General features: G+C 35.6%; 1 protein-coding gene across 1 annotated transcript in view; it reads right to left on the reverse strand.

Annotated features, from left to right (window-relative positions):
- Positions 1–24,929, reverse strand: part of LOC149805068 (uncharacterized) — a 79,650-nt gene that overhangs the window by 31,017 nt on the left and 23,704 nt on the right. Inside the window, exon 4 of the mRNA XM_089947024.1 lies at positions 7,232–7,354. Coding sequence (XP_089803150.1) covers positions 7,232–7,354 — 123 coding nt within the window. The remainder of the gene's footprint in view (positions 1–7,231; positions 7,355–24,929) is intronic.

Genomic DNA, 24,929 nt, shown 5'->3' on the forward strand with positions numbered 1-24,929 from the left:
AATGGTACATGGCAAGAAATATTTTCTGTTTCTACCTCCGCTGGTATCGAAATACGCGCTAATCTTGGAAGATTCACTGACGATATTTTTGTGTTAATATCGCTAATTTTTGTAGTTGCGTCGAGAAGTTTCGCGTTCAAATCTCGAATTTCTCCGTCATACACCGATGTATCGACCTTTTGACGCGCCAAGTCACGTACTACGTTAATATCCTCGTTTATTTTAGTAATATCCTCGTTTATTTTTTTTATTTTCTCGTCGAGGTCGTCGTGTGATGTTTTATCGACTTTTTCACTTGCGATTTGACGTATCTCGGAAGTTTCCTTGTTAATTTTAGTAATATCCTCGCTGATTTTTTTTGTTTTCTCGCTGCGATCATCGTGTGATGTTTTATCGCTTTTCTGACCCATCGCGGTATTTATTTTGGTAATATCGGCGAGAATGCCAGTAACATCCCTGGTGGTTCTTCCTAATTTTTCACTAAGCTCGTCGTGTGATGTTTTATCGACTTTTTCACTCGCCAATTCACGTATCGTGGAAATATCATCGCTGATTTTTTTTGTTTTCTCGTCGTGTGATGTTTTATCGACTTTTTGACGCACCAATTCACGTACCGCGTTAATATCCTCGTTGATTTGGTCAATATCATCGTTTATTTTTTTTGTTTTTCCGCTAAGATCGTTATGTGTTGTTTTATAGACCTTTTGATGCGCCAATTCACGTACCGCGTTAATATCCTCGTTGATTTGGGAAATATTCTCGTTTATTTTTTTTGCTTTCTCGTCGAGGTCGTCGTACAATGACATATCGACCTTTTGACGCGCCAATCCACGTACCGCGTCAATATCCTTGTTAATTTTGGCAATATCCTCGTTTATTTTTTTTTTGTTTTCTCGCTGAGATCGTCGTATAGTGTTTTATCGCTTTTCTGGCCCATCACGGTTTTTATTCCGTTAACATCGGTAAAAATCTTAGTAACATCCTCGTTGATTTTTTCTACCTTATCGCTAAGATCATTGTGCAATTCTTGATCAACTTTTTTCTTTACTAGTTCGTCTGCGGCGAATGAAGTATCGATGGATTTTTTTATATCCTCGTCAACTTTTTTACTAAGTTTACCTAAGGTATCGTCGAGTTTTTTAAGATCGCCACTTAGCCTGTTAAGTCTTCTCGTCAATTTTTCCTGAGTATCATCGTATAATGCTCTATCAACCTTCAGAAGCAACGTTGCTGATAATTCGTTGTCCTTTTTTTCCACATCCGCGATATCGGCCTTTGAGGGCAACTTCGCAACAAGATCGGCGATATCGGCGATGGATTTTGATACCGACTCTGACAGGCTGGTAAATTGGTTGATACGATCGTTATATTCGTCTCGCTTGATTATATCAGTTATTTTGACGTTGCTTGTTTGTAATCTTCCTTCACGGTTCTGAAAAATAGCAACTTCGCCAGGATCTATCTCTGACAGCGATAGAAGATTATTAATATCATCTCTGGTTGAAAATTTTGATGTATCAGCGTCAGTCACATCTTTCTCCTTCTTCCTGTAGAGGAATCTTCCGTAAATATCAACCATGATATTTATCTACGGCGTATTTAAATACGATCTTGTGATACGGACCGGATGATTTTGAAATCGCATCGAGAACGTTAATTGATTCTGGACCACATATCGGTGGATCCATTACCGTCTGCGTCGGGAGTGTCGAGTACCAAATCGGAATATTTAACTTTGAAACGTAATTGATAAATTCTTTCGGTGGTGCTAATCCATACGAATCAAAATAAACAACTTCGCGAGGATTAATCGCGTAGGCGACCCAATGTGTGCCAGGACCGGTATTTGAGTCGAGATTTATTATTCCCGTCTCGGTAGGGTTCGGTTTTTCTGGTAGTTGATTTCGCATAAATACGCCTCTGAAAAACTTCATTTTTTTTTTCTTTGCTTCACTGAGTAAATCTAGATTTGAGGCTGGTATGCTAATCTTAGGCCGGATCCGTATATGGGAGGTCGTCCCAATCTTAGGCCGGATCCGTACAGAGGTCTTCTTGGATACTTTTTTTTACCGTATCGTCCTCCTGTAACTTTTTCTAATAATTTTTTACCTGCAAATCCAGCCGCGGCTGATGCTAGACCGGTTGCTATTGACGGAGCAAGCGAGGCTAGTAATCCAGGGATAGCGGCTAGTAGAGGGAAAAATCCACCTACTTTGACCATGTCTCTGATGGCGCCTATACTAAGATTCACATGAACGCCGGAATTCGCTGATTTGGCTTTGGTAAAGCGTTCACGTTGACCCCTAGTTAGCGATAACTTGTTAGGCCCGCCGTGAATTTGATCATTTTTCAAGGTTAATTTCATACCGCATCGCTTTGATATCGCTGATTGGAGCTTTTTCATCTGACCCTGGGTCAGAGTTACACTGACGTGTTCGTATGGCATATAATAATCGTTTAATCTAAATTTAGAAATCTAGGTTTTGTTACATTTTCTCGACAGGAGCGTCGATGACTCTCATTCTGCCGCTGATTCCTTCCAAGATCATTGTTCTATCGCTGAGAATCACCGCAATTGCCCTTGCTGCTCCGGCTGTGTTAATTCTGGCCTTGAAATGGATATCAACGACGGATTGTTTTACCAAATCGAGATGTTCCAGGGAAAAGTAATAGATAGGATAGCGAGTATTAAAATCCAACTGTGATATTTGCAATCCGGTATCGATAGTTTGATCGCGACCCATAAAACTTAGCAAGCGATGATACGCGCGTGACGTCGAATAGTTGGCAAAATCAATCGCTATTTCCTCGGATGGTTCTTGTTGCCCGTTTATCCTTAGTGATACGTTTGTTGCTGCGAAATTATCAAATATCATGTGACTGTGAGTTTGATCATATCTATTTGCGTTTTGAAGAGCAACAAAGATATGTCTGGGTGCCGAGACGCCTTGCTGTGACGCAATTCGCCAAGTAAATATTCCGTTAATATTAACGTCGAAGGAGTCGGTCATGGTTGTTAGCCAGGACATAGCAGACTTACCATTTTGATTCATAAATGACAATCATTTTTCTTCCTCAAGCATCGACGGAACTATCGCTGGCATCCACAAAGTAAATTTAGTTAGTTCCACCTTACCGACATCAGCAACACCAGCGTCTCTCCAGATAGCTCTGTTATTGCCTGCGTCGTCTCGAATGAAGGTGATCGTGTGTTTTGCTCCGTAAATAACTTTCCTGAAATGTCTGCAAAATCCAAAAATGTGAGATAGCGGAATTGCACAGGAGAAATTTCGTTCATTTCCTTTTAACATAAGTCTTCGCGTGGCAAATCCGAGGTTGTAATTGTCATTGGCGCCGAGCATTACATCGACGTTGGTGGCGTTAGCGTCGTTAGCGGCATTTCTCGGTCTACCGATATCATACGGGAGATGATTGGCGGCATCGGAATTATCTTTGGCGAACATCATACTAGGGCCAGCTGATCTGGTAAAATCATCCGAGTATCTAGCTAAGCCTATAATCGTCGTTGCTATATCAACGTTGTCCGTGATTGATTCGATTTCTCTTCCATCAATCATGTAAGTGGCGCTTTTGAATAAAGCCATGATACCGTTGTTAACGAATCCAATTTTAGCACCATCTGCATAGGCGGTACCGTCAGCGTTTTTCACAATTTTACCAACAACTTCGATATATGCCTCAGATGGAAGAAAATATCTTGTTGTATCGTGAACTTGAATTTCAACACGACCAATCATATTTGGTATCACTGAGTCGTACGAGAAATACTGGAAATCACGCACGGATGTGTCTCTACCTACAGGCTCGTCCATGTCGAACACTTCATTTGACACTTGTGCGAACATTTATTAATAAGAATTTCATCTAAAACGAAGACCGCTGCCCGATATGAAGCTTGTGTTCGCGACTTCCTGTGCTAGATTTGTGTTAGCAACTTCCTGTGCTAGCTCATTTATTTTTTTATTTGCTGCGTCGTTTATAGCTTTACTGACCTCGGGAGGCATTTCGCTGGTGCTAGGTAATTTGACGGGCTGCTTTTTTTTACGCGTTAAATTTGATATTTTACCTCTGACAAAATCGAAGCCTTTAGTGGCCAAATTACCAATACCAGAAATAACAGTCTCGCCAATCTTTCCTATTGCCTTTGATGCGATTTGCTTAGCTGCGGGTCCGATTTTAGGGACTACTCGCGTGACAAAGCTTCCAACGATGTCGCCGAGTCCATTGCCGTGGATATATTTGTATACAGGCAATCGAGAGTTAACTATGCGGACCTGTCTAGGTCTGCGCTGATGTTTGTGAACAATCATGTTATTTCAATTGTGTTGTTTTAATCGATGAGTTCGTCAACGAGTCATCTTCCTCTTCTTCTTCTTCTTTTTGTTTTATTCTTTCTTCTTCTTTTTTTTCTTTCTCTCTTCGTTTTACTTTTTCTAAATATTCTCTATATTTAGAATCTAATTCGTGAGGGTAAGGCTTTGTTGCAAAATACACTCAATCGATCCAACTTAATTTTTCGATATTTTTTCCGTGAAGTCGTTTTATTAAATATTCGTTCCTTTTATCATAATTTGCTGCAATATCGACTAATTTATCCTCGTCTTTTAGTTTTTCAAGAGCATCTTTGGTAAAATAACTACTAATATGAAATTCAGGTTTTTCAACTTTGGATGTCGTTGCTTCTTCCTGTGGTTGAATTTCTTTTTGTGATTTCTTCGAAGATTCTATGTTGTATTTTCTCTTTTCGCCTGCGGCGTTTAAAAATCTAATATAAATAGGATTCGTCTTCCTTACACTGGATAAATTAAATTTAGCTCGGTATAGATTATTATACCAAATTTCTCGCGATTTAATTTTTTTCAATCCGTCTTCTGTTAAAAAACTCACCCTGTTGTCAAAAGAATCTTCCGCAAATATACCAAATAACTCAATGTTATTACCAAATATGTCAAACTGTTTCGTAACTGCGCTCCAACCACCATCAGTAAATTTTTCTTTTATTACATCTCGAGGTTCCCTTCCTTGACTTTCTTCTTCTTCTTCTTCTTCTTCTTCTTGCTGTGGTTGTTCTTGTGGCACTTGTGCTTGTGCTTGTACTTGCTGCAATTGTTCTTGCCGCGCTTGTGCTTGTACTTGTCCCTGGCGAATTTGTTCAAGCTGACCTGGCACTAATCGAGTATGTTCCTCAATATTTTTCACCATGGGATAAATTCCACTTTCCATGATATCCTTATCTTTTTTCTTACCATATACGACTCGCTCAACTGTTTCGGTGACTGGACTTAACAATCTCGACGATAAATAGGTAAGATGATACTTCGCGTCTTCGTAATCACGAACATTTTTCTTGAATAATTTTTTTGCTGGAATAAGTTTCTTTACTGCCGCTAATTGCTCTCGCGCTAATCTAGCAGAATGAGGCTCTCCAACTGTGCTAGTTTTCTGACTCATATTATTTTCAAGTATATTATTTTAATGCGACGTAAAATTGGCCAAAGCAGCCCCGCGTTGCAACAAAAAAACTTCCTTCATTTATTTTTCCTGTCTCGAACGCTATATTTACTAACACACCGGCGCGACCACCCGATGCACTCAGTCTGAAATGCATGAAAATTAGCTCCCGTAGAAGGCTTTATTTTTGAATTCTGAGGCTTCTACGGAGAAAGTTCGCGTAGGAAGGTTTATTTGGTCTGTACACGAAGGTCTGTTAAACTTCCCTGCTGCTATCAGATATATTCAGATGAAATTTACCCAGGCCTTCATCACTGAGGTAGACAGGTGTTAAATATGATGAACTAATAGAATTCTTTATGTACATCGATGTAGGCTTGGGAAATTACACCTGACGGTCAGATTTTTATGTCAGCCATGAAGCTTTGATGAATATCAGGTGCAAAATTCTGATCCCGAGGCTGTAATTAACCATTTGCTGAATGTCAAAGTCATACATCTACCAATATGCATGGGACACAGACCAGAGGTAATACTGCAGAGAAAAGGTATTAGGTATTATGGTACAGTATAGTATCACAGGGATAGGAGTAAGCATAAAGAGCATTATTTTTTAACGTCTGTCACCTATCTGACTGGCAACAGTATTTAAATTCAAATGGACATAACTATCATTTTTCAACTGATTTTATTAAATTTTCACCATTTACATTGCTATCATACTTATTGGTGTAATTTCTGAATGAAACAAGGTTGATTGTGCATAATGCTGTATGCTAATGAATAGAACTGGTTATCTCTGTCTTGTTAATAGATCAGTTGTGCTATCCAACATCGATGTGTAATGAAGGATTATTTTTCATCAGTCCTGAATGAAAAGTGAGGATCAAAAGACCAAATGTTGAATTGTGAATACTGATGTAGCTTCAGCCAACCCAGGCTGTGTCTAATAATGAGAAGATAATTTTTTAAAAAATTACAATTACTACAAAAGCAATAGACTGCTGCCAGTACAGGAATGTAGAATAGGCTTGATGCACCCTCGTGTGTTTCATAGGAGGCAATTAAAGAGGCAACCTTTTTTGGATGTGTCCCCTGATGATGCTTTTGTATAAAAATTTGACCATGTATTTGAAATATTTTACACTTTTTGCCTTTATCTTTGTTTTGTGTGTGCTTTCTTAATATCTAAACTTGCTTGGCATTATGTAGCCAGAGCTGTTCTGATGTGCTGTTAAATTACATACATACATACATACATACATACATACAGAAAGACAGATCCCCTTTTACAAGAGACCATCCACTAAACAGGAACCACCGTATCTTGCATCCAAGTGTTTTTAACAGTTTGTCCCATCATAAGAATATTTGATTAATATGACATAATCTTTATACTGCCAATAAGTATCTCTGATGGGGACCACTGTTATAGTATTGGAAATAGAATTCCTTGCTTTAAAACAATACCATATATACTCAATTATAAGTTAAGTTCAACTGCAAAATGTACAGACCCAGATCAGTCATTGCATAATGTGCTGGCAGCTCTAGTTCTATAGAGTTTGTTAGGAGTAATAAGTAGAACAAACAAAACAAACTCTCATCTGCTAGCATATTAGGCAACAGCAGATCAGGGACTATGTTGTTTGCAGTTGGAGTATATGTGGTACTGCATATTCAGACATGAACTTTATGAAATAACAATTCAAAGCATGAAGTAAAATTCTTATATTTGCTTAGGAAAATAAAAAAATACCTGCTACTTCCATGTCATAGGTGATGGAAGGTTCCTGTTTGATAAGGTATAGTACAGACCTTGCGGGCCACAGCAGGTGAATCAGGACCAGGTAAGACAGGTAATCTGCTGCATTGGTTATGCCTGTAATTAGCAATTCATCAGTATAAATGTACATTATACATACATTGCATAAATGATATATTCCTACCAGATGCTAGAACAAAGCTGTCAGTGACATGTCAGTGCTTAAAATATTATGCTGTGGAAAGCAATTTATCATAATACTTAACCAAATTATCTCAACCATGACAATTGATATTACATATATTTCCTGAAAATCCTGAGTGATATTCCAAAGGTTGGTTAACAATGTAAGAATTAGCCATCCCATGCATAAAGGTATGGTTTTTAAAGCCATTTTATTTGAGACAATTCTTTGTTTTCATCATTTTTCACTTAATGGAAAGCAAAACATTGCAGTCAGTCACCTTTCTGGTGCCATGGTGACAGTTTGCTAAGGTTTTGGTTAACATTTTCATTTGCACATATCTCCTAAACCCCTTGACAAAATTTTTATCATATGAGGCTTGAACCATTATGAAGCTAGATGTTTCAGTCTACAAAGTGCCTGCTTGCTCCTTGTACCTTGGGGTCAAGTACTTTGCCACAGAAATAGACATTAAAGTTTTGGTTAAAGTGTTTTTATTTACTTGCATTTTCTACCCCATTAATAGAGTCTCATCATACTTGCCATGAATCATTATAAGGCAAAGACATTTCATCCTACCATATAATGGTTTGCCCCTTTGACTTTGGGGTAAAGGTAGTACTCACTGAAAACTTGTGTTAGGGTTTTAGTTAAAAGTTTGTTCATTCATTTCTACTCCCTAAAATCCTTGTTGGATTTTCTTCATATCTAAGATTATACATTACACAGATTAGAAAATTCATTCTACTACTCACCCTCTCTGATCTTGGAGTCAAATCACAGTCATGTATATGAAGATTTTTTTTTTTTTAAAGTGTTTTCCTAAGCTTATATTTCCTAATCAACTTTATGGGCCTTTTCACACTTGATATGTATCGTTATCAAGCTAAAACAATTAATTCTGGGAATTCTTATTCACCTCTTTGACCCTGGGGTCAAGTTCACACTCACAGAAAATTTTGTACAAAAGTTTTTGGATAAAGTTGTTTCACTTGCTTATATTCCCTAAACCCCTTGATGGATTTTTTTTCACACTCTGGATTAACCATCATGACGCTAAGTCAGTTAATTCTGTTACATGCTCTCTCAATCTTTTAACCTTGTGTCAAGGTCACATTTTACTGCAATGCTTTAATCATACACTCAACATACACAAGCTGGCCTACTTTTACAGAATTAAACTGCATCATAATCTAGTTCATTACATCATAAATCTGACACAATAAATACGCTAGGCTCAATTTAACACTTTGGCATGCTGAGACAATGCTGGCTCTAAGCTGTAACTTTATTAATCCAAGCTTAATTTCAAATGATTTTTCTCTCCTGGGAAGGTATACATTTCCAACCCTTAACTGCTTTTCCTCTATTTTGGGTCCTTGTTTCTAAACAAGCCACAATTATATACTATTTTCAGTTCAATGACAAACTGAAATAATTATAAACCAATAAACATCATGATCCTTAAAATGTTTTTTTCAGGAAATTCTATTACACAACTAATGAAAAACAAAAGCTCTTATAATTGAAAATGCTATCTCTCTTTTTTATTCTACTTTTGACTTTTCTACTTAATATCCCCTGAATCTGAAATTCATTATCTGATATCGCAAATTGAGTGTAAAATTTAATCCATCTTTCCCATATATGAAAGGAAAGACCAGCTTATATTGACGTACTGAAAGGATTAAAACTAAAGATGTGTGTAACATTTGTTCGTCATTAAATATGTGGCTGCATATTTCTATATTAATCAAATGCTATACAGCTGCCAACAAAGCAAGTTTCAATTATCAATTCAAGTCCTGGGCCATCAGCAATGAATTTCTTTTGGTGCAGCCAGTCACTATCTACAAGTGGACATCCATGATAAACTATGATGAACCAACTAACCAAACCTGACTTAAGCAGCCACCATTGAAAATGAAAAGTGACCTTTGAAGATAGGTGGTTACTTAATAGATGTTCATCCTACAATATAAAAAAATTAGGACCTTGAAAAACTTGCTATTTAAGACAGGTTTGACTGTATTTCATGTTATTTCTTTGCACATTATCTCTCATTGTTTTGCTTTAATGCTAGTTGATTTTACGAACATTCTAATGAATACATTGATGATCCAAACTTCAGCATGGCCTCTAAGCCTGGACTCCAAAGTCCACACAATTTATGTACAACCAGCAATTATGTACATACATGTACTGACTATCTATTATCTGCAGAAAAAACAGATTTGACCCTGATTTGCAGACTTATCACCATCCCATTAAAAAATTGGACAAACATAAAATTCTATGAATTTCAAAATGGGCTAATATTGTGGAAATATTTATAAAAAGGGTCAATTTATGATGAAACATTTTTTATACATAGTTCTGGTCAGTAATTGATAATATTGTATGGCACTAAGATAGTATTTTCTGCTTTATGGCATTTATTAATAAACTAGTACTTCTGTATTTATAATAAATGATTACTAATTAAGTTTATCCTATTAGCAGGATATTTGTTGTTTTACATATTGTAACTATAGACATCAAATTATTAGTCATAACTGTCAACTGATTCTTAAATACAAAACTTTAAGAATAAAAAGTTCTCTGTATGAAAACTTAAACCAGTACTACAACCAGCATGCTAATCTGCCAACACAATGTTAGCATTTTAATGTATTGTTTGGAACGTCATAGATACTTATACAATGAGCACAACTACAAACTGCACAAACCAAGATATGCCATCACATAAAGCACTGGCAGAGATGGGTCTGTACTGAAGTTTGTTTGGAGTAATCAATAGAACAAACAACACAGACCATCATCTGCAGGTACATTTTGCGATGGCATATCAGGATCTTAAAATGTTCTTTGCAGTTTGTCTCAAATTATAAATGAGTATATATGGTATACTTCAAGTCATGAAATGATATGTAGAGAGACATAGTTACAACAGTACTCCTAAGTCAATTTACACCATTTGGGATTTTAACCTGCAGTCAATGACTCCCAAATGGATGGAGCTCTTTCTTCAGCAAAAGGATTATGGTACATTTAACAAGTTTCATTGAAACTGGTCTGAAGAGAACTCAAGTTCTAGTCCAGAATGAAATGAAATCCAAACACCAAATCTTTTTTTTTTAATCAATATGGGACAATCTTAAAGCAGAAGGGAACACATGAATAAAATTACAAATTGTGCTGATGTATTTGAAAATGAAATGTAATGGATAAATCTATATTTTTTGTGACATCTACATTAACTTCGAGATAGTGAACTGCTCATGGTTCCTCATGGGACTAAAGGAACTAAATGACTTTGTTCTGCCAACATTTTTGAGGGGAAAAAGTTGAAACAAAAAATTCAGGAGAAAAAGAAATTAACAAAGTTATGTAATTATTATTGAAGCTAAATTCAGAATGCCAATGACAGTTACTTTTTAATTTATGCATCAGTTTAGTCTGTCCAAACCCCATTAAAAAATATTTGTACCCAACATAATACCCTAATTTCTTTTTCAATGTAACCAGAACCAAACATGTTTTTTATTCGGCCTTATCCACAACTTGTCATTATCAGTAAATTAAATGCATCAGCAACAGTGACATTGGCCCTGTGGCTAAATGCACTAAATTCAATAGGAGTTTTCCCAGACCTCTGATTAACACATGAACCAAGCTGCATTGAAACATGTTCACTAGAACTAAAGTTACTTGTATTTTGAAACCGCAGACGCTTTCAACCCACCCATTCATCCTCTTGCTCAACAGTAAATGCTACGTATGCAACTCTCACTGACAGGGTATAATATTTATGATTTTATAGCTTGATGGTGCTCAAAATTTTAGAGACAATTTATAAATAGTATGGTATAATAAGACAGATGATTATATGTGAACCTATAGCAACTGCATAATGCCTCACACATTTCATTACAATAGCATTAGTAAACAGCCCACAAGTATCCACTAATATCAGGGTTTCATTCAGACAAGACAATAACTCAGTTACATGCCTCTGACACCTACAAGCTCTATTTAATGATGTTACTGATGGAAAAACATCATAATCCTGAGTGTTGATAAAATACATACCAATACCCCTGTACTCCCCTTATCTGTCCCAACCACATACAAAATCTGCAGCCCTACAGCCTATCCCTAGGGGTAAGAACTGGCCCAAGGGTCAAAGTCAGATGCATACAGAACATGACAGTACAACTCACAGCAAGACCAAATGGTCTCATTCAAACCCCATCTGAATATGCTGAAACTTAGGCCAGTCATCACACACACCAATTCTCACACATTGTAATCTTATAATTTGGGTCTTATTATAAATGAATACAAACCCTCCCCACACTCACCATCCCAACCACCACAGTTTTGTGACATTAATAATGCACACATTTCCAGATTGGTAGAATAATTTAATCGAAAAGCCATACTTAGTAAGTTTTCCAAGACACATGCCCAGGGTTGGTGACCGAAAAAAAAATCACAAGCTCTGGCATCAATTTCACAAGCCCTGACTACAATTCCATGTGCCCAAAAGGTCTCTAATTTTTAATTTTTTTTTGCCACACAATGTTGCAATTGCTGTACTTTAAATATGAAAACAAATAAACAAAATCATATTAAACTTACTTGTGAGCTTAAATTTTTGTGTGGACACCTTCTAAGACCTTCAGCTATTATAAAATGATAGGTCTTTTGAGGTGACTCCCATAAATCAGGCTCTCTGTGAAGGAAGTAAGTGCATAGATTATCCCCTAGGGGTCTGGCTCGCATAGTGGCCCACATGCCTGAACTGTTCTACCCAATACCTTTCACCTTTTATCTATCCAAAATTATATATATATATATATATATATATATATATATATATATATATATATATATATATATATATATATATATATATATAGATGAAAGGTGAAAGGTATTGGGTAGTACAGTTTCACCTTTTATCTATCCAAAATTATATATATATATATATATATATATATATATATATATATATATATATATATAAGAAAAGTGAAAGGTATCAAGTAGAACAGTTCAGGCATGTGGGCCACTATGCGAGCCAGACCCTAGGGGATGATCTACGCACTCACTTCCTTCACCGAGACCCTGATTTATTCTAACCTCAGTCTAATTTATGGTTATTTGTCATGAATTTTTTTGGGGGATGATATGCCACTGTTTAACTGATTAACCCCTAGCGATGAGTTAACGTGGCAGGAGGTAGTAGCCTACTGCTGAGCTCTGTAGCGTTATGGTCATGCATGATAAACTAAAGTGGGTGGTATTATAGAAAGGTAGACAGATGTAGCTCTACAATGATACCAAATAATCTGGAAGTTCTAGTTGCACTACAAAATACAGATGGAAAAACCTCATTTTTTGGACCCAATTTTTTTCTACCCAAAATTCGCCCGTAGTCGGAATCCGATTTTGTGCCCGGATTTTAGACTTTTTGGTCTCAGATCTAAGGCAAAACAGTATGAACTGCAAACAGACAGATGAATCTTTGCAGAAAGTAGGATAAGATGGGCATTTGGAATTAAGAGTGGTCTTGATACAAAAATAATGACTCCTATTAGCAAAAAACTAAAAAAATCTAACTTTTACCCTTCTGCTCATGCGTGAGCCAAAAAGCCAATGAAAAATGATGTTTCTAACACATCTAGGCAGTATTTTATTGAAAGATCACCTGGGATTTGGTGTTTTTGAATCTATTCAGAAAAAGCCTTCAAAACTGCGTTTCCTACTCAAATTTCAGACGAAAATGACAAAAACCTCCAGAGGTTAATGTGTTAATAATCATTCCATACCAAATCACCCAAATTTAAAAAATCTTTCAATTTGATTATATCCAATTTCCATGAAATTTTTTCCAGGTGTACGCCTAAGTAAATGACCATTAACTGAAGTGGGGATAGGTTGCATAGATTTTTCACTGGCAAATTCAATGACTTACAATGGATGATTTTCAAATGCTGGCAACGTTATTTATTATGCTGGTGTTGCACACACGTTCAAACCACCTCTATCAAGAGGGCAAATTTTTTACATGTTGTGATATGTCACAAGTTTTATCCCCAGGTACAGCATAACAATTACCCAATTCTGATTAGATCAATTTGGTACAATCCCCTGAAGAAATAGTTTTCAAATAAAATCATATTAGATTTTTGTGATGGATGACCAGGTAGTAGTGCTACCTTACAATCTGAAGAAGAAAAAACATAATAATGAAAAGGCCAACTTTAGGGGTGTATATCTCTAAAAATATCTTAGATACTGAAAATGTGAGCTCAGATACGGATTCCAAATTCCACAAATATATTGTGTGGTAAAAATTTCAGCCAGATAACATTATAGAAACCTCATACTCATCTGTAAATCCTCCACTGTTAGCCAATGAATTTGCAAGTGAAAAAAATTAAACTACTTCTTCCAACTTCAACTGACCATAACTAATACGTAATTGGAATTTTACACTGAAATTTTACATGCAGCCATCACATACATAGATGTACACCTTGAAAAAATTTCATAGAAATTGGAGATGGTTACCCAAGGATCTCTGGGTGATTTGCCATGGAATGATCCTATGAAAAAAACAAAAATGAAACAGACAACCACATAGCATCAGAAGCATGTTTTGATTGATACAGTTTCTCTTTACACTTTTGATATTGTTCATATGTACTGCTTTAAGTTTAACGAGTGTTGCATTGCTTACTGAAGTCTTTCTGCCACAATCCTTTTTGGTTGGTCTTTCCTTTTATCTCATGTCCACCAAAGGACAGCCAATTTTTAACCAAAGACCTTTGTTACTTATAACACGTAAAGAAGTTTGTTGTATAAACAAGTTAGCCTTAACCCCATTACTCAACCACACATCACTGCATCAGTCACAATGGCTGCTGAAATAATTCTGGCCACCAGTAGACTGATTGTGGCTGATTTCTGTAAAGCCTGGAGAGCACACGTAAAATACCATTTTACTTTTTATTTTTTTTTATTTTATTTTATTTCAATTTTAACAACAACAAAAAAATGCCTGGATAGAATTGGTAAGATTACTGGCTTTTTTCTTCTTCAATTTTTAGCAAACGAAAAAGTTCGTTTTCAAAAGTGTTACATTTCAACTATAAAGTGGTATGTACTGTTGATGGACTTAAAAAGGTCATTTTTGTTCTACAGCTGGTAGAATCTCATGTATGTGAAAGCCAAGTGAGTACTAATTATAGGTAACCAGCACAATCTGTTTCCCAATCTGTTCACATGCTTCACTTGTACACAAAGTTTACAGCTTTCAACGGAAGTACGGACGGTTGCCAATCTTCCTAAGGGTAAGGGGAATACATAGGATAAATATTTAAATTTGACCGGCTTTTTAACAGCTTGAAAAATTCCACATTTCATCGGCATGAACGATGTTTTCCCTGACAAAGAAGGTTTCTTTTATCAACAAGTCCAATGCACTTTACTTGAGCATCAGAGGGTCCCAGCATGAAATTAGAGGGGCATCAGGCTATCAGATTTTTTTAAGCACTTGTGCCTTTTTTTAAATTGGCCATTCATATACTGTATAAATACAAACACATTTATGCAATATGTATATTGTCTAAGAGTAAATATAAAAAACATTAAGACCCAAATGTGGTAAATTTGATGAATTTATGAAAATGTAATGATAATTAAATAATAGGATTCAGTAATTTTTTAAGAAGGGAAGTATGTGATCATTTTGAGTTCTATTCTCACTTTCCACAATATCAAAACTCTTTTTCTCTGAAGGATGTGTCAAGAACATCATCATATTTTCCCCTTTTTCAAGTACATATATTACAAAAAAACTTACTAAGAATAGACTAATCAAAATACATGGTACATCATTTAACAAAAGTGCATTGCAACAATTATTAGAGAGAATGACAGATCACCTTTGTAAATGAATGAATTACCAGTATAGTGCCATAATCTTCTTGGTGACCCAAAATGATTTCATAAGGAGATTTGTAACCAAGTATAATGTCTGACTGAAATGACATTTAAAAAGTAAATGTATGAGGATTTGAAACACACACACACAATTTACAATTTTTCTATTTCTTTCTTTCATCTTTGTCATAATCAATTGGGGAAAAATAGTTCACAGTTAATTTCCCTTGTTAATTGTGACCCAGAACAAAACCTTAGTTTTATTTTTGTAAATTATTCATTTATTTTCATGCCTATCCCATTGAATAGAATGAGAAATTTAAGTATGGGCTACAATGCTAAAATGTATTATGGCCATTGTATACGAATCTATGAAGCATAAAGTAAGAAATGTTGATGTTTGCAATACAGCAGGACAACATCTATTACCTCTATACCACTTAACATTTATGGTATTGATCATAAAATGCCTGTACCATCATCACTCATTTGTCAACCCTAATAGTGTAGAACACAGGCAACAAAATGAATGAAGTATTTAACAGAAAAGGATTGCAGCTAAAAAGACGTCTACTTCTTGAACGTCTTTTTTGTGTAGCCCAGACTTGCCCTGGACAAGTATAGAAAAGTTTTCTATAATTCATTATTGATTATTTTAGCCCTAACAAGTATAGAAAAGTTTTCTGTAATTCATTATTAATTATTTTAGCCCTAACAAGAGATCATTACATTCTGGGTAGGGCTGGGCTCTGGTGAAAAATGTGGACTTGTTAGAAAATGACAAAACACACCCAAGTTCAGTAACAAAAGTAGTTAATTGTATATCAGAAGTCTGCAAAATGATACTCATCGTTTAAAGTAGAAAAACTTTGGTCATACTCTAATAGAATATTAGTATGTTAATGAAATTTCTTTGTTTTGTTTAATTACATATTTTTTGTCATCAAATTAAAACCTTAAAGATTACCTTTAGGATAACGAGCAAGATTTTACTTCAGCCAATCAGGTCATACATGGTATTCATCCTAATTTATTCACTTCTCCAAAAGGTGGCACTTTTCCATTTAAACCAGTTAAAATGTCCTTTATTACTGGCACTCCAAAATTTGAAAATTTACACCTAAATTGCAAAAAGGTGCACAAAATATACCAAGTCGTCTATTTCCAAATCTTTTCTTGATGTAACAGTTTCATAATATTTCTTCCTGTTAATGCTTTTCTTAAAGTTTGGACATTAATCGTATCAAAATGTGGCATTACTAGGAAAAATCCACAATAGTTTACATGAATAATGAGAATTATGTGTAACGCACATTATATAATTCATAAGGTTGACTACCAATAATATGGACTAGAAAACTTCTCTGAACATATGATATACCTTTGCAAAATGATGCTAAACAAAAGAAAATTCAATGACTAACATTACATTTAAAAGAAAATCATTGCAAGTTTGTATATCACTGCTTATCTTTCCATCATTGCAGAGCCTACAAGAATCCACCCGATTACATGCTGGTCATGTACAAATGAAACTGGGCTGGAATGAAAATGATCTTATTTCATTTTTTTAAATTTTAAAATATGAAAGACACAATGAATTCATGTTCATTTTATTTAATGTTATATTTAAAAGCACTTAAAAAAACTGAAATATGAATATGAAAGTGATTTCTTTGACACCTTACAATTTGATATTAGCCATCTTAGCATGAAATCAGCCCTATTTTCCTAAATTTCTAACTATCAATTAGATTGACCAGAAATCTGGCAACATGTGATTTCTGTCAATTTATTCCTTCAGGAATTTCAATGGGGTTATTTCTAATCCCTTTGCGGGTTCAAAAGAAGACATTGAGGACAACTGTGTACATTTGACTCAGTCAACAACTGAACTAATTCTGCATCAGAAGACAGAAAGTTATTACTGAATGAGAAATTTTTCTCTCATTTCTTGAAATTTTCACAGTTCTTCTTACTTTCTAAGCAGCTAAATCCTATTATGAACAGCACCCAAATTAAAATTGCCCTGAACTGCTGACATCACATCTGTTGATTATGTTTACTGTTTATGAAGAACTGAGAAAGAAAATTTGAGGAAAATTCAGTGACCTGCATTGATGCATTTACAACCTATCACAGGAAGGAGTCTTTTATAATTGTAATTATAGGCATTGGGCATTGTTTATTGCTAGCAGGGCCAGCCTTAGGCCACATGCATTAGTAATTTTATAAATATATCTATAGAAAGTAATTTTAAAGCAATGGAAGAAAATTTTGAATTCAATATCATATAAAACTTGTTTAAAAGTTTCTTTCTAAATGCCATAGTCACAGGAGGCCCTGCACATAAATACAAGGGGCCCCACCAAAATGATCCAAATTGGGCCTTGGTTTGCTAAGGCCATTACTGGTTGCCAGGTTGAAGTCTTCTCTTAGCTATATATGAGCACAACGTGGGATTCTAATAAGGCATGAGTGGTGGTTGTCCTGGTTGTTTGGATCTGTTATGGATTAAGGTTTGCAGAAGGGGCCAATGCATAGGTCTGTTGCCCCTTTATCCTTGATCTTGGGGCAAACTAAGAATTATGGTCTGCCTTAAATTCTTCTGGCTCACAACTGGCATATTGGTCAAACACAAGGGCAAATAGACTGCCCCATGGGATCCATCTGGACAATCTTTGTGACAAGACTTGAAGTTTGTTAGGAATACTTCAGCTGAATGCATACTGCTCTCTAGCCATGATTCTTTACCAATAATAATGGTGACTTGGGTGGAACAGATCATAATGTTAAGTAGTCCCCTTTTCCCAGGCCCCTTTATTAATCAACAAATGATGACTTTGGTTCTCATGGGCAAGTAAGGTCAAAGTCTGCTGTTACCATCTTTTGTTGAGTTGCTCCACTGCCTGAGTGGAGATGAAGCAACAGATGGGTTGCCAAAGCTCATCTCACTGTCTATTTGAGTGCAATAACTAAGGCAGTGGTTGCTGTTGCTGGTATCAAAGAGAAAAGTTTTGAAACATTGCTGCTGAAACATTTGGCAAGCCTCATTCCCTCCTAGAAACAGGAACTTTTAGTTTCAATATGGTGATTTTCAATGTAATGAGGTGGGTGGAAAGTGGTAATCTTGGATGATCCTTAATCAGTAATGGTTGTAGGTTATTATTATCGTCTTCAGGTAATGTAGGGGTAAATGTTTTGTGTATGATGAGAGTCAGGATGATAAGAAAAGGCAAGGTTAAGTGTTGGAACATATGTTACCTTGTGTAACCTCTCATATCAAATATGGTGGATATTTACAAGCTGGCACTGCATTGCGATGTTGTGCAGATGGAACATTTTTACTTTCAACAGAATTTTATTTAGCTATCAATATATGAAATAAATCAAAAATTAAGCTGTTAAAACTAATAAAGGTAGTAGCTTTTTACATAATGATGTAAATCAGCAGAAAGCTTCAAACTGACTATATCATACTTGCCATAACTATGAAGTGTCATGCTAAAAACATGAATTCTAACTCCCAAACTGCCTCACACGATCATGTTTTGAACAACAAATTTTCAGTAATCTTGGAAAATGGGAAGAAAAAAAAACACTGCCTCAATGTATGCCTGCAACATGATCATGTAGCATATTAAAACCGTAAACAGTCCTGTTTAGAGCTTATGTCAAACTATCCTTGGAGCAGTTTATACAAGTGTTCATGTCAAACTATTCTTGGAGCAGTTTATACAGAGACAAGGTGGTCAAGTTTAAACAACCACTGTTTCACATATACCGGGTTATTACTTAACTAACTGACAATAGCTAGAGTGATGTGTTATGTCCTTTCAAGGCTGCTGTGGGGGCAGCCAGTATTCTAATTTGCATAGGCAAACTTTTAAAAATGGAACAACTCAATTCATTTTAAGTTAATAGGAACATAAAATAGATGCCTGTTGAAGAACAAAATTTATTACTGGTACAATTGTTTGTCTAGAATGAGAATTTGTAAGCCATCTCTATTTAAAAAAAATTTGCAAGTTTTTTAACAGTAGCAACTTTTCTTTCAAGTTGAATTTTACTCCACATATAAAACATGAAGCATATTTATTTCAGTCACCTAACAGTGTTCAAGTGTGATTCATTTTTTAAGGCAAAATGTCAAAATGTATTTCTTGTGATTCAAGAAGCAGCAGGCTATCAGAAAAGCAAGCAAAGCCCAGCAAAGTTAAATTTCAGAACTCCTCATTTATGAGTTTGACTTTGTGAAGCACAGCAGTAGGACAGCACATAATTCTTTGCACATACTGCAAACAAGATATCAACATAAATACACTGTACATGTATTACTTAAAATAAATTTACTGACATCTGAGCCAAAAGGTAAATCATTGTAAAACTTGCTTCAAGATTTAAAATGTGCATTATAGAGACCATAAAGAAAATCAATAAATTTACAAGAAATTCCATGGAAGACTAGAAAACGTAAAAGATTTTCTAAATGCCACTTGAAATCTACAAATACCAGTAATTCATTTGTAGAAAAAAATCGGCAGGTGCGGAGACCTGTATCTTACAGTACAGAAGGAGGTATATGTGACACTACTGATTCATTAATGCAGTGTGTGTGTGTTTGTGTGTGTATGTGTGTGTGCTTCAAGATTTAAAATGTGCATTATTCAGCTCAATGATAGAGACCATAAAGAAGATCAATAAATTTAAAAGAAATTCCATGCACGACTAGAAAATCTAAAAGGTTCTCAGTGCTACTTGAGATCCACAAACTCAGTGTGATTTGGTTTGTATTTTTTTTAAACATAGCTTTAACAATTTTTCAGTCATATTGCTATGATTTTTGCAGTATTGCAGTTTATAGTGATGTCTAGCACTGGGGCATCATGCTGTAGACATGTAGCATCATGTCCCACCCAGTCACAGTATCCTGACACCAGGCCAAACAATCGTAACACTAACCTCTTAATGCTGACGCCAAGTGAGACAGCTGTTAGAACCATTTATAATAAGTCTTTGGTATGATTCAGCCTGGGTTCGAACCTGTGATCTCCTGCATCCGAGGCATATACTCTAACCACAATGCCATCGGAGCAGTCAAACTCAGTGAAAATATAGCAGTAATTCATTTGTGGAAAAAATTGGCAGGTGCGGAGACCTGTATCTTACAGTACAGAAGGAGGTATATGTGATACTACTGATTCATGAATGCAACAACTGTGTGTGTGTGTCTGTGTGTGTATTAGCATTTAATGACACCTCAGCACAAAAATGGCTATATGGTGCCATAGTAAAATTTTCATAATATAAAAGTGAAGAACTGCACAAAGTTTAGACAAGTTCTTTGTGGTGCATCAAGACTGGTGACCTTCTAACATCACTCCATAAGGTTTGGTCAAGAAACCGATTACAATATCACTGCATATGAAATTATTTTACCTTGTACCTTTGACACTACCACCCCCCACCATCACCCCCTTATCTTCCAGGGATTCCAGGGGTGGGAGAAAAGCTATAATACTTGTACTCCTCTTGCATTTGGTTATCATACTGAAAAGTAAAATAACCTACTGTGTTTCAAGGCAGTAGACAGACAGATGGATGGACCGATGCTGGGTATAAAATATCATGTACTATAAGGCAACAAGATAATTTCTTTTCTATATGGGTTTAATTAAGAGCCAGGGTAGAAAAATGCATTGCCCAGTAGCCCAGGGCAACTTAAAAATGAAAGTCTGGCAAACAAACAACTTGAAGTTATTGCCCAGCAATACAACCAGCTTTTGATGTCAATAGTTTAAGATACACAAGTTTGCAATAAACCTAAATAATTAAAATTTACTCTCTACATCAAATTATTAAAATTTGCTTTCTACATCAAATGAGCAGAAAAATAGATATTTTGGCACTCATTTTAATCTACTTTGAATGAACTCCAATTGTATATTTGGAAACATTTTGTAATTCAACAGGAATTTCCTTTTCAGATTTTAGTTTGTCAACCTGATGCTTTTGCTGGGCAACCATGTTTTTCTGAATGTTTGTTCAGTGAGCAGCCATTTTTTTAAAAAATTTCTGCAATGAAGTATATTCTTTATGACTACATAATTTTGATTCCCCTTTTCCAAATGGACTTCTTACCCCTGCATCCCAATTTATATCAAGTCCAAATCATGCAACCCTGGCAAAGGTGCTTCATTAACTGATTCGGCCCCAATCCCGTCTGTAGGCGTGATGATGCTGTACCCTATTTCCAAGCTCTGCAGGATCAAGGTCATGATACACCAACGTGGGTGGTATTATAACAAAGTAGACACATATAGCTCTAAAATGATACCAAATAATCTGGAAGTTCTAGTTGCACTACAAAATACAGAGGGAAAAACCTCATTTTTTGGACCCGTTTTTTTTTCTCACCCAAAATTTGCTCGTGGTCGGAATGTGCTTTTGTGTCTGGATTTTTTACCTTTTGGCCTCAGATCTAAGGCAGCCGGTCTGAACTGCACAAAGACAGGTGAACCTTTGCAAAAACTAGGATAAGGTGGGCATCTGGAATAAAGAGCTGTCTCCATACGAAAATGATGGGTCCATTAAGGAACTTTTACCCTTCTGCTCATGCACAGGCAAATTAATCAATGGAAAATGATGTTTCTAATACAACTAGGCATTAGTCTCATGGAAAATCCAATGTATTATGATATATTCAGAAATAGTGCTCCCCCCCATGTCTTTCCTATGTGCATTTCTGGCAAAAACGACAAAAACCTCTGGGGCCGAATAAGTTAAAACAATTTTCAAAAAAATCCTTTTATCAAGATAATTATTCCATTTTGCTGATGTGTATTAAAAAATTTGGGCTAAGTGTTCTCCTTGGTTATAGGTGTTGTGTCCATGGTAGCTTTACAGTGACATCAAAGAGAAAAATCTTACAGAACGAGCTATATCAAACAGGTGATTAAGCTGTGTTGTCCCCAATATTTACTTAAGTACTGTACTTGCTTATCTGACTCAGTCAGTATCACAGTTGACCAATACAGTCTGGAATTTATGAGAACACTGATTAACTTGTGACAAGTGTTATCAGTACCCATATTTTAGAACTGAGATTCTCTTGTACCTGTTTGGGAAAAACATGGTGAAAATCACAGTTATACATTACCCAGATTGATAAATATTTATTCTCTACAAGTACAAGTTGCGCTATGTTTAAGATTAAGAGAGTCTATTAGTCATTTTAAGTACCTCAGGCACTCATCTGCCATCAATGCAGTCAAGAATCAACTATCTGACATAACACCTGGCAACTATATCCAACTTAATAACCATATGGGGTCCTACGGAATGTGCCAATTTACCTGGCTACTATGCTATGACATCACAAAAATATACCGGAGTTTACAACACAATCAAACAATGACACCACTGCAACTGCTGCAAAAAAAAGATGCATATGTTTCAGCATTAATTAAAGTATGTATGTATGTATGTATGTATGTATGTAATTGTATGTATGTAATTTAACAGCACATCAGAACAGCTCTGGCTATACAATGCTAAGCAAGTTTAGATATTAAGAAAACAAAGATAAAGGCAAAAAGGGTAAAATCTTTCAAATAAATGGTACAAATTTTTATACAAACGCATCATCAGGGGACACATCCAAAAAAGGTTGCCTCTTATGAAACACATGAGGGTGCATCAAGCCTATTCTACATTCCTGTACTGGCAGCAGTCTATTGCTTTTGTAGTAATTGTAATTTTTTAAAAATTCATCTTCTCATTATTAGACACAGCCTGAGTTAGCTGAAGCTACATCAGTATTCACAATTCAACATTTGGTCTTTTGATCCTCACTTTTCATTCAGGACTGATGAAAAATAATCCTTCATTACACATCGATGTTGGATAGCACAACTGATCTATTGACAAGACAGAGATAACCAGTTCTATTCATTAGCATACAGCATTATGCACAATCTACCTTGTTTCATTCAGAAATTAGACCAATAAGTATGAATATAATGTATATGGTGAAAATTTAATAAAAATCAGTTGAAAAATGATAGTTATGTCCATCTGAATTTAATACTGTTGCCAGTCAGAGAGGTGACAGACATTAAACAACAATGCCGTTTATGCTTACTCCTGCCATTGTGATATTATACTGTATCAATTGATACCACAGTTACATTTTTCTATATATTTGGGAAACAAAATTTATACACAAATCAGATGCTAGAGGGCACATAATATAAGCAACAGATTTTAAAATATGATGTCACATACCAAAATTATACCCCTCAAGATACCATGAAATCATCATTAATCAAATGCACCTCAAAACCATTCAAATATCCTTCATTGGTCAACATATTTAAATATGAAAACAACCTGCAAACACTCTTCAAATGCCCCTCAACATTATGACAAGAAATAGGATCAAAAAGCATGTCCCAAGGACACACTTAGATATCCAACCCAGGCTGGAAACAAACCCAAGACACATGGATTATTAGTCCAATGCTCTACCAACTGTGCTACTATGACTCCCTAAAGGGGTGAATGAAAATTGAAATGAATACAAAATAAAGTACCAATAACATGGATTGTAAGGGTCAAAATTCAGTACCCTTCAAAAATTACATGAAATGGAGGGAAACGAGAATGAATGATGTGTTAAATGAATGTACCCTGGACTCCAAGTTGATTGTTGTTGTTGTTGTGGGGTTTAACGCCATTTTTCAGCACAGGACAGGCTATGCATGGCGGCCAGTATTAATGGTGGAGGAAGAACCCTGGAAAACCCCGGGAAGAACCACCGACCCACGAGAAGCTACTGGCAAGCTTTCTCACATACCCACATTGGCCGAATCCTAGACTCGAACCCACACAAACAGAGGTGACATGGCAGTGATCCGTAACAGAGAGCACTTTAGACCACTCGGCCACTCGGGGCCCCCAGACTCCTAGTTGAAGCAATGGTTGGTTCTGAATGGTCTATAAACAGAAATATTCTGTTAAATAAAATTGAAGGGTTCAATAAAAATGGTTATGGTCTGAAGGAGAATGAGCATCTGAGATAATACAATTACTGGGTCATTGGAATGACTTATTTTATTTGAAATTAAACTGCCTATTCTATGTTGTGTGTTTATGCACATGAGAGAAAAAGGGGGTGGGGGTGAGGTAACCTGGGAAATCAATGTGTAATTCCAAAATATGTATTAAACTTTAAAACAAGAATGAATATCTTTATAAAAATCTACAAACTTTATACAGAAAATATAGTGCCAAATAAAAGAATGCAAAGAAACTGAGATATGCAATTTTTTTTGTAAAACTTGCTAAGTGTATCTTGATTATCTTTTTACAACAGTAGCATACAGGTGCACTGGTTAAATTAATAACTGATTCAAATTCCACCAAAAATATTGAAGAGCCAAGGTCAAGAATATATAAATAAATGGTGGATCTTGTGCTCACATAAATAGAAAATATAAATTTAAATTCCTAAATAAAAACAGTTGGCATATTTATGGAACATATGAAAAT

Source organism: Sinohyriopsis cumingii, chromosome 2, assembly GCF_028554795.1.
Source record: "Sinohyriopsis cumingii isolate HCF-2022 chromosome 2, ASM2855479v2, whole genome shotgun sequence".
NCBI lineage: Eukaryota > Metazoa > Mollusca > Bivalvia > Unionida > Unionidae > Sinohyriopsis > Sinohyriopsis cumingii.